Consider the following 11,742-nt stretch of genomic DNA (forward strand, 5'->3'; position numbering starts at 1 on the left):
AGATGTATAATACAGTATAATAGTGCAGAGAGATGTATAATACAGTCTAATAGTGCAGAGAGATGTATAATACAGTCTAATAGTGCAGAGATGTATAATACAGTATAATAGTGCAGAGAGATGTATAATACAGTATAATAGTGCAGAGAGATGTATAATACAGTATATTAGTGCAGAGAGATGTATAATAAAGTCTAATAGTGCACAGGGATGTATAATAAAGTCTAATAGTGCACAGGGATGTATAATACAGTATAATAGTGCAGAGAGATGTATAATACAGCATAATAGTGCAGAGAGATGTATAATACTGCACAGTGCAGCATAATAAAGTATAATACTGCAGGGTGTTGTAAAATAAAGTATAACAGTCCAGAAAGATGTATAATAACGTATAATAGTGCACAGGGATGTATAATAGTGAAGTGTTGCATAATAAAGTATATCAATGCAGAGATGTATAATATTGCAGAGTGTTGTACAGTAAATTATAATAATGCAGAGTGTTGTATAATAAAGTATAATAGTGCACAGCGATTTATATTAGTGCAGAGTGTTGTATAATAATATATAATGATAAATAGTATGATATAATGATGCAGTAGTGCACAGTGTCCTATAGTAATATATAATAGCACAGGGTGTCCACTTTCCTACAACAATGCCATAGTGCAGAGGAACAATAGTGTATAATAGGGTGCAATTTCTTACAATAGTGAAGGTCATAAAATAGTGCATTAGGACCTATAGTAATGTATAACAGTGCACAGTGGTGTATTATAAAGTATAATAGTACATTAGATCCCACATGAAATCACAATAGTGCACAGTAGTGCACAATGACCTTTTCTAATGGGTACCAGGGCAGAGTGGTGTATGATAATGTGTAATAGTGTATTATATCCTACAATAAAGCATAATAGTGTATCATAAAGTATAATAGTCCAACGACATAGTAATATATAATAGTATAATGTCCTATAAAGGAGGATAATGGTTGGCAGTGTACTTAAATCAGACTTACTGATAGGGACCTTAGATTGTGAGCCCCATTGGGGACAGTTGGATGATAATGTCTGTAAAGCGCTGCGGAATATAGTAGCGCTATATAAAATGCATAAAATAAATAAATAAATAAATAGTGCACAGTATGTGCATATTGTACAACAGAACAATATAGTAGTGCATGTAGAATAGTGCACATTATGGCAGGATCACATTGTAGTGTGTGGCTTCATGTTGTAATATTGTCTAGGTGCCATAGTGCACAGCCTTGTGTATTGTAGTGTATTGCATAGTTGTGTATTAGTGCACACCACAGCATGACAATAGTGCACTATGTTAGTCAATTGGTCAATAACCATTGTGGCCAGCAGTCTATAAGTGCATTGGTGTGCTGCTGCTGATTGCTTGCTTTAGTGCACTGTATAGTCCATCAAATATTCATGGTGAGCAGTGCGAATATTTTAACAAATGAGTCAACTATAGATCATAAATGAGTATGCACACGTGAAGTAGCATATACTAACGTATACACCTATGCCTGAGTGTACTACCATGTATATACCACCCTCTGTGAGGTCACAGCATTGTAACATTACTATGCTGCATATCTCTATAGTGAAGTGTGCTGAAATACGTGCGAGTGAAATCTGTGATATCAGTGTATGGTGTACGTATAGTGAAATATATGATGAGTGTATAGTGTACCTATAGTGAAATATATCTGAAGGAAATATATGAGTGTATAATATACTATAGTGAAATATATTAGTGAATTATACGAATGTATAATGTACATATAGTGAAATATAGGATTTGCTGAAATATAGGAGTGAGATACATGATAAATGAGTGTATAATGTACCTATACTGGAGTATATATGATTGTATAGTGAACTGGATGTGAGTGTGTAGTAGATACAAGATAGAAGTGCCCATGTCTGTAGGTGAGGTATCGGGGAGCTGTAGGACAATGCCTCCTTGTACTATATATACTGTATCAGGACGATCGTATGTAACTGTGCACGACACATAACACACATGCCTATAGTATAGGAATAGTGGATATAAAAGAAATTGCAAATTCTGTTCTACCTTAAAGGACAAAAAAAAAGAAAAAAGAAAAAAAAGAAAGAAAAAGAAAAAAGCCCCGACTATAGGGGCAGGCTGATTGTATGGCAAGATTTATATAGTAAAATGCAGCCTTATTTCCTTTAGAAGGGGAGGTGCAGGATAAGAGTATGCTAATTAGCCGGAGATTTTTTTGGGGGGAAGGGGTGGAATATCAATTTTTATTGCATCACCTGTCAGGAGTGTCCAATCAGCGGCGGCTGTAGGGGAATTAATGGATGAAGGTGTCTCCGGACTCCTCACTATAGTGCAGCGGCGGAGGGAAGAGCACATTCCAGGATTCCGGGGGCTCTCATGCACTGGGGGGCTGCACCAGGACTCAGGTACTGCAGCCTCTAACAATGGAGAGCTGCCAGTCCTCTCTATGGCTCTAGGACCTGCCTATCTGTCTCTGCCTGGATCTCCAGCTGTACATGTGACTAGTCCTATAGACTTTATAGGGCAATCAGCAGGCTTTCTCTTCCTTCAAGCAAGGATGCCTTGAGACTGCAAGCATCCGGATCTGCAAGCACCACCACCACCACCACCACCTCTGCTTTGCCAAATGCTGAGGAGGCTATGACCCAAAGCAATGGGTGATCTGGAGTCTGGCTTTGAAGTGGTGGATGGAGTCAGGCTAGGATACCTGGTCATCCAAGGCAAGCAGATGTTCGCCCTGTCTCAGGTCTTTACAGATCTCCTGAAGAACATTCCAAGAACCACAGTGCACAAGCGCATGGATCATCTAAAAGTGAAGAAGCACCACTGTGACTTGGAGGAGCTGAGGAAGCTCAAGGCGATCAACTCCATAGCTTTCCGTGCGGCCAAATGCACTCTGATCTCCAGAGAGGACGTGGAAGCCCTGTACACCTCCTGCAAGACTGAAAGGGTCCTCAAGACAAAAAGGAGGAGGATAAGCAGACCACTGTCAACAAAAGAGCACCCATCCCCCGACCCTTACTGCAGTTTCTGGAAGGAGAACAAAGTTTGGCTGGGTCTGAATGAATCTACCAAGCCAATCAAGAGAAAAGCCTTTGCTCCTGGAGAACCAGATCTTCTACCGGCTGCTGATCTACCTCACTTTCTTAGTAAATACACTGGTCACAGCTACCCACAAATAGCAAGGTCTCCTTGCAAAACCCCTGGAAACTATGAAACTCCTCAGATCCCCGGAGACTGTGTAGCAGCTTTCCACTCCAGCCTGCCCTACTTCAGGGGCGTGCTGTGCAGCAAGCACCCTGCCTACTACTACCAACCAGCCATTGCCCAACCCAAGCTAGGCAGCTCAGTGACTTACAGATACAAAAGGAGAAGGTCTTCAGCGGACAAGGACTCCTCATTCCACAGCAGCAGCGGCAGCAGCAGTAGGAGGTTCTTCTTTTTACCCAAGCCCTACAGATCCAAAGGAACCCCCTTGTGCCTGGAGAGGATCCACCTGGTCAATGGCTTCTGCGCCCAGCACCTGGATGTCCTACAGGAGGGTTACAGCAGCGACTCAGAGTCCAGTTCTGCTGCCAATGACTCGGATTTTGGTTCTAGTTTGTCCAGCAGCAGCAACTCTGTGTCCTCCGACGATGAGGAGGAAGAGGAGGAGGAGGAGGGAAGCCTGTCTGACTCCAGTGAGCTGAGCTCTGATGAGGAGGACAGCTCCTCTGAGTCAGACAGCAGCTCTGTGTCCAGCCAGGTCTCAGTGGAAAGCATACGATTTAGGAGAACTAGTTTTTCCAGCCCTGCTCACATGGCCCAAGCAAACCTCCTCTGCCAGTTCCCCAGGTCCCCTAGCCCTAGTTCTGGTAAGGCAACTCACTGTGAGATTAAATCCGAAAGCCAGGATTGGAGTCACCAAGGCTTTAGGAGTTCTGGGATGTATTGTGCTCTTGGGGGCTCCTTTCCTGAGAAAACCTCTGGGATCCATCTCCCACTTTCTGCTTTCTCCTCTAATGCTAAGAGAAGTGACATGACAATTAACTGTGAGGGGGGCTCTTCACCTAGCCCAAAGAAAAAACAGACATTCTTACCACAACAAAGGATAAACAGGGAGAGCAAGCACTCCACTCTCTCACCATGTGTGCAAAGGAATACCACAACCCCCAGCTCCTTACATTGTGTGTCTGCAACCACCACTGAGAAGGGGGACAAATTGTGTAGAGTGGATGTGCCTGAAAACTCGGAGCAGCCTCACAATAGTGGGGTGAATGCATGCACTGATCTAGCCTTTCTGCACAATGTCAAAATTAAAATTGAGGACAGTAGTGGTCATGAAGAATACCATAACCAGCATAAGCTAAACTATGAGTGCAATGTTGCTAAGGATGAGCTTGATAGCGATAGGGGGGAGGATAAAACCGAGGGGGCTTTAGTCAAAGCCAAACTGGACTCTGTGTGCACTGATACTAAACAACAAACCACTTCTGGAGATACTGTGACTCCAAGTGAGGAGGACCCTCCATGCACTTTAGATACACCCAACAAGCCTGAGGATGGAGATTACAAATATGGTGCTAAGGTCAGGAAAAATTACAGGACACTGGTGCTAGGAAAAAGACCTATATTACAGACAACTCCCTGCAAGCCCAATCTGAAATCTGCAAGGAGCCCAAGATCCCCAGGTAAAAGTGAATTTTTTGAAGGGACACTGGATGGTATGACAGTGACCAATAGACGCAAAAGGTTAGCCAACAATGTAGCTTCTACAGTAAAAAGACCTTTTAATTTCATGGCAAATTTCCCCAGTCCATCGTCATTGATTATTGGCAAAGAGGGAGATTTAGTCCCTGCCTACTCCTTAAACAGCACAAAGGATTCTTACCCACCCCACAAGGCCCATCCTATTTGGAAATGGCAGTTGGGTGGTTCTCCAGTACCTCTCCCTCCTAGTCACAAATTCAGGACATTTCAATCATAATTCTTTTTTTTGTATGGGGAAATGTTTTTTTTGTTTTTTTTTTCCCCTATGGTTGTATCAGCCTTTTTTTTAAAATATATATATATATTATATTATTATTAATTATTATTATTAATTTGGATTTATTTGCCCTGACATCTCCTGGAGAAGGAAATTGTGGATGCCATTTTCATTTACAATATGGAATTTTCGCTTGGTTACATTCCTCAGACTACTCAGTGCTTAAAGACTTGCATTAACCCTGGCCTTGAATGGAAGTTGTTTCTTTCTTTTTTTATTTTTATTTTAATATTTTTTTATTTTATATATTATTATTATTTTATTTTTATTTTTTATTTTTTTGCAAAGCACCCGGTACCTCAGTTCATCTGCTACAAAACAAATGTCAAAGCATTTCAGTGTAATAAAAAGAAACTATAGTATGAGCCATTTGCATTTTCTGCACTAGATTTGGAAAGTTGAAGTATGACTGTGTCATTTGTTGCACAATATGGGTCACCCATGAATAATTAGATGTGGCAGATTTTACTTTAATATTTGAGTGAGAGGGTGTTTTTTGTGTTTTTTTTTAAATTTTATTTTTCAAGAGCAGTTGCACTTAACTCGTTTTTATGGACTGGAATGGTCTTGGGCCTAGATTTAGCTCAGGCCTTGGGAAAATAAGCTGCCTCAACAACTAGTGAAAATAAATATGTCATTGTATTTTGTTAAATGATGTCTTTTTACGTGCACAATCATACAGTGTGTAGTGAAATCGCAATTGTATCCAAAGGTCTCTCTTTTTCTGTATCACTCCCCTAGCATCAGATATGAGAGAAGAGTGACATTTCTATTCTCCCAAAATAAACATATACCTGGCTTAGAGAAGACTGTGCAGATGAAGAGAGTCATATTATAAATGTAACAGAGTGCTGTGATGATATTGTGATTTTTTTTTTTGTATTATTTTTTTCTTGGTAGAGGCCCCATTAATACCCCCCTGTGACAAACTGCATTATTCCTTGTAGCTCAAGAGAGACAGAAAAAAAACAAAAAAAACTTGAATGGTCAATATAAAGCCTGGAGAATTTCTGCAAATGACAATCACAGTCAGTTCTCTACACTTGCACTTATAAACTGAGTTTAGTAAATATTGTAGAGACCCATTGGTGTAATTTTTTCCCCCCTGTAATGTGTTGACAGCAGTAAATCAAAAATAATGGAAATTTGCACTGTTGAGAGAGCATGTTTCGCCTTCGTTGAAATTAAAAAGAAAAAGAAAAAAAAAACACCTGGAAAACCACTGTTTTCTTGAACGAACACAATTCAATTCATCTTGATTATTTTATATACTTTTTATTATATTATTGAGTCTTATGGACTGAGGTGTTGCTAAGGCATTTCTGAAAATGCATATTTTTTTTATTTTTGTAATAAGGGAGGTCTAAATGTTGTGCATTAAAAAAATATAAATCAGGAGGCAGTGTTTTTTTTAATACAGGAGAATTTTCAGCAAACAGTACATTTTACACACTTGTTTGGGATTTACATATTTTCTTTCATGGTGCAAGGTCTAAAATGATAAAAAAAAAAAAGATGTTGTTAATGCTTTTTCGAATGGAAGTTATGTCTGAATTTAGATGTCAGGCTGTTTCAGTGACACAGTTGTATTATCTTTATATTAAAGAGTGCTGTGCTCCATAGATCAATATTTCCAGGGTAACTTTTTTGTTATTTTCTCTATGGCCTACCATGCAGTGTAGGTTACCCTTTTGCTATTGCATTGCAGTTTGGCTGCACACTCGTGTTCTTTTAGTCTCCTTTGTCTGTGAATATTTTAGGCAGGCATGAACCGGTGTCACCTTACACCAACCACGTGTCTTCGACCACAGTGCTCCATAATAACCTATATCCTGAAGCTTTATAATTCATCCAACTGGGTACAAGTGACTTCCTCAATTATAACAATCACTAAATACACCTAAGACAATAACAATCCTCCAAAAAATAATTTAATAAAAATCACTATGCCTTGTACAGGTGATGCTTATGTATTATTATTTTTTTTACTGTGTCCTAAGTGACTTCATTCAACAAAGTTTTGTGCAAAGGGCTTTGTGTTTGCTCCAATATTTGTGCAAGCACACATCATTTGCAGATCGAGATAAGCAGTCTAAATTTAGTGATCAAAAAGTGGGAGTGCAATCAGCTGCACAGCATTTCAAAGTTTACAGATAAGATTAAAGGGAGATAATGCAGGTGGCATGTTAAGAGATTCGGATACAAGTCACTTGCACAGTTTATAATCTGGCACAACTCTGGTTTTATCACTGGATACTATGAATTGTGAGGAATCTAGGGGATCTTGTGTGCAATTCAGGTTTCTGCTATATAGTGTCTTTACCAAGCTTGGGTAGGCCTCAAGTGCCAACAATTGCTATGCCAAAGGGGAAAATTTATAATAATAATAATAATAATAATAGATAGATAGATAATAGATTAATAGATAGATAGACACCTTTTTAACCTAAAACTATCTGTATATATATATATGGTTTTAGGTCAGTCAGGGACAGCTAAATTAAAAAAAAATCTATCTATCCTATATCTATCTATCTCTCTCTCTCTCTCACACACAACCGTATAAATATAATTTGTGTATACACAGGACATGGACATGGCTATATGTTTGACCTCCTCCAGTGTTCACAAACCATTGCATAACTGCTTGGTTAGGACAAGCATGCTGTGAATTATAGATAGATAGATATTACATATCTATCTATCTATCTATCTATCTAGTTTTAGGTTAGTCAGGGCTAGCAATTTTTTTAATCTATCTATAACACACAAAGGTATAAATATAATTTGTGTATAGACAGGCTATAATTAATAGATAGATAGATACCTTTTTAACCTAAAACTATCTATCTATATATATATGGTTTTAGGTTAGTCAGAGACAGCTACATTATTTAAAAAGTTATCTATCTCATATCTATCTATCTATCTATCTATCTATCTAATTATCTATCTATCTATCTCATTATCTATCTATCTATCTATCTATCTATCTATCTATCAATCTATCTATCTATCAATCACACACACAGGTATAAATATAATTTGTGTATACACAGGACATGGACATGGCTATGTGTTTGACCTCCCCCAGTGTTCACAAACCATTGCATAACTGCTTGGTTAGGACAAGCATGCTGTGAATTATAGATAGATAGATAGATAGATAGATAGATAGATATTAGATAGATAGATAGATAGATACCTTTTTAAATGTAGCTAGCTCTGACTAACCTAAAACTATCTATCTATCTATCTATCTATCTATCTATCTCATATCTATCTATCTATCTATCTATCTATCTATCTATCTATCTATAATACACAAAGGTATAAATATAATTTGTGTATATTTTTAACCTCTCCCAGTGTTCACAAACCATTGCATCACTGCTAAGTTAGGACAAGCATGCTGGGACTTGTAGTTTCCCAATATCTGTCCAGCCACAGGTGAGACTTAGGTGATTGGAAGATGAGTGTAGCCTGTGACTGTAAGAGGATACCTATGCAGGAAAGGATATTCTTAAAAGCAGCTTCTAGGAATGTCAACAAATATCCGCAAATAAATAAATAAATAAATAAAATGCCTAGTGTATATAGATGTAGTGAGATTTCAACTTGATCCTGGACTGCACAGATAATGATGAGATGTCTTCAGAATATGCTTAGATTTGTGCAGCCCACATAGAATGGATTTCTGTAGACTAGGCCCCTCTCTCTCCTTTTCATCATCAGGCGGCCTCACAAGCACCAGCTTTAAAAGGCCTGAGTTGTTTTGCATGGAAGTTGACAATAGAGGTTGGGGGGACTGACAGGCAGTGTGTCCCCTGCAGGGCACACATCCCTTTCCCTGCTCCATCTCCCCTTCCCCACCAGTCATACAAAAGGAAAACAACACAATCCTGGCCTGGAATGCTGCCTGTCCTATCCCATATATCCTATGATAAGGTCTAATATCCTGTCCTTCACATACCACTTTATTATTGACATTTTGCAGCATGGCCTGTGGTGAGATCTATATTACTGATACAGTAAAAGTATTACAAGCCGTATACAAAATGGCTGGTTCAATGCAAAGGTTACTGCAATATATGTACCTGTGGATTCACAACACCCCATGGAGTGAAAAGGAATCATGAATTAAGATTTGGAGTATTGCCTTATCCTCAATTAATAGAAAACTCTCATCACAGAAATACAATTTATTATGATTTTGCAAATTTGTGTAAAGGTAAGCAATGAGTATTTGTCCATTTCTGAATACAGAGATGAAGACATGGGTCCTATTTGTGTCCCCCCTCCATCTAGTTGTATAGAGATAAAACACATCAATCTATCAAGACCAAAAAAATATTTTCATAATGTGCTCTGGGATACTGGGATATAGATGATGTGCACGGTGAAAACTGAGTGTAATTATCAGTGCATGTTCACACAGAACCATCTATTTGTTCTACATTTTTTCTTTTTTTTAATATATATATATCTAATTGCCACCAACTGGACAGCAGTTTTCAAGACCTAAACAAGAAGCATCTTGATTTAACCGATGCAAAGTGATGGATATCAGTGTTTAGTTGAATCAGATTGCATCAAATTAGATCCATCAAAGGGTTTTTATTGTATTTTTTTTAATTTGCATATGCAAAAATAGGGGGGGGGGGGGATAAAATAAAAATATAAAAACTTTATGATAGCCAGTATTTAAGGTTATTGTGTATCTGAAAATTAAATCTCCATGTGAAAACCAGAGCACTTTAGCATTGCATTTGGCTGGAACAGGACACACAGTTCACCAAAAGTTTGTTTATGTACCTTCAGAGTGAGGTTGTAAAGTGTGTGAAATTAGGCACTGGTGCCTTAAAAGGGGACCTAATTTCCAGTAAATAGGGATGCCTCTCTAAATAGGTTTATTATGTTGTTCCTTGTTAATTGTTAAGAAAATCCCCATTGTTGGGCGTGAATGAGTTTATAGGCCAACGTGGACCCTGCTGTAATCAAAGGCCAATAAATGACCACTCTGTAAATGCTTAAATAAAAATGAGATTACATATGTGTGAACTACTGACCCCTGCCTGACTTTTATGAGGGGGATTCACCCCTCTGGAAATGAAAATGCTCCATGTCAAAACACAGAAGCTTCATTATGTATGTATCAATGGATTGACCCAATAACAAAACACAGGAAAGGAGAGGTGGATAGATAGAAATATAGATAGATAGATAGATAGATAGATAGATATTAGATAGATAGATCTGAGATAGATAGATAGATATTAGATAGATATGAGATAGTTAGATAGATATTAGATAGATAGATAGATAGATAGATAGATAGATGTAGATAGATAGATAGATAGATATTAGATAGATAGATAGATAGATAGATAGATAGATAGATAGATATTAGATAGATAGATAGATAGATGTAGATAGATAGATAGATAGATATGAGATAGATAGATAGATAGATATGAGATAGATAGATAGATAGATAGATGTAGATAGATAGATAGATAATAGATAGATAATAGATAGATAATAGATAGATAGATAGATAGATAGATAGAAAGCAAAAATCTGGCAGCACTAAATCCAACTTAAAAAAAAAAGGTGCACGCCTGAGGAGACTAGACTATTGCCCAGTATACAAAATAGCAAAAAGGCAGCACTTCAAAATCTGTAAAAATGAAGAAAATACTTTTATTCACCCATGTGGATACAGCTGAAACATCAGGTATCCAACATGGGTGAATAAAAGTATTTTCTGCATTTTTACTGAGTTTGGAGTGCTGCCTCTTTGCTATTTTAGATAGATAGATATAATATTTTAATAAAAAAAAATATTACAAGTGTCCTGATAAAGCTTTGCAAAACAGGCAGGACCCAGGGCTGGACACAGAGAAAAAGGGGCCTCATTACAGTGGATGTTAATCACTTAATTGGGCTATGGACAAGAGCAATGGCGAATGAAAAGGTTGTGTGATTGTGTGCTGTGGATGAATCCAGCAACAAAGCCTGTCTGTCAAGATCATCTCAGATATTACCTTCATCAGTCCAAACCATCCAGTGTAATAAAAAATGCAAGCACATCATTAAAAGCCAAAACACCCACAGCCAGAGGTATGTTTACATACAAGAGAGCTAGTAAAATATATTTATTATAAAAAATAAAAAATAAAATCACTGCAGGGACTTGACAACTTTGTGTAATTATGAACATAATAAAGTGGTGAAAACAGAACATTATCACTCCCACTAAATCATAACAAAGGAGAGTCTTAATTAGAATGGAGGAATTTATCCATAGTCAGCAGGTACTGCCAGGCCACTCCAGGCTGGGTCTACCAAAGATTTCAGGGCTTGGGAAATTATGTATATATATATATATATATATATATATATATCTCATATTATTGTATCAAGTTAACCTACACAATCCTAAAACCCACTGAGAATCCTGATTAGTAAGTTCAAGGTACAAGCTTTTAAGGATTTGTGTTAACCATTAACAGTCTATTGTGCACTCTGCCTCCCCCCTCTTCTTTATGGTGACATACATCCAAATTCCATTTCGGTGCTTTTATTTTATTTTTTCAACAAATAGAAAGAAAAAGATAATGTAGGCCTGACCTGAAAAAGAAAAAAAAATAATAAATAGTCCT

The 11,742-nt window shown here is 37.6% G+C and overlaps 1 protein-coding gene across 1 annotated transcript; it reads left to right on the forward strand.

Annotated features, from left to right (window-relative positions):
• Window positions 1-1,144: 1,144 nt before the first annotated feature.
• Window positions 1,145-6,527, forward strand: SKIDA1 (SKI/DACH domain containing 1). The gene has a single exon (XM_040434437.1). The coding sequence runs from the start codon at window positions 2,705-2,707 to the stop codon at window positions 5,015-5,017; it is 2,313 nt and encodes a 770-aa protein (XP_040290371.1). The 5' UTR covers window positions 1,145-2,704; the 3' UTR covers window positions 5,018-6,527.
• The last annotated feature ends 5,215 nt before the right edge of the window (window positions 6,528-11,742 follow it).

The sequence above is a fragment of the Bufo bufo genome, chromosome 5 (assembly GCF_905171765.1).
Source record: "Bufo bufo chromosome 5, aBufBuf1.1, whole genome shotgun sequence".
NCBI lineage: Eukaryota > Metazoa > Chordata > Amphibia > Anura > Bufonidae > Bufo > Bufo bufo.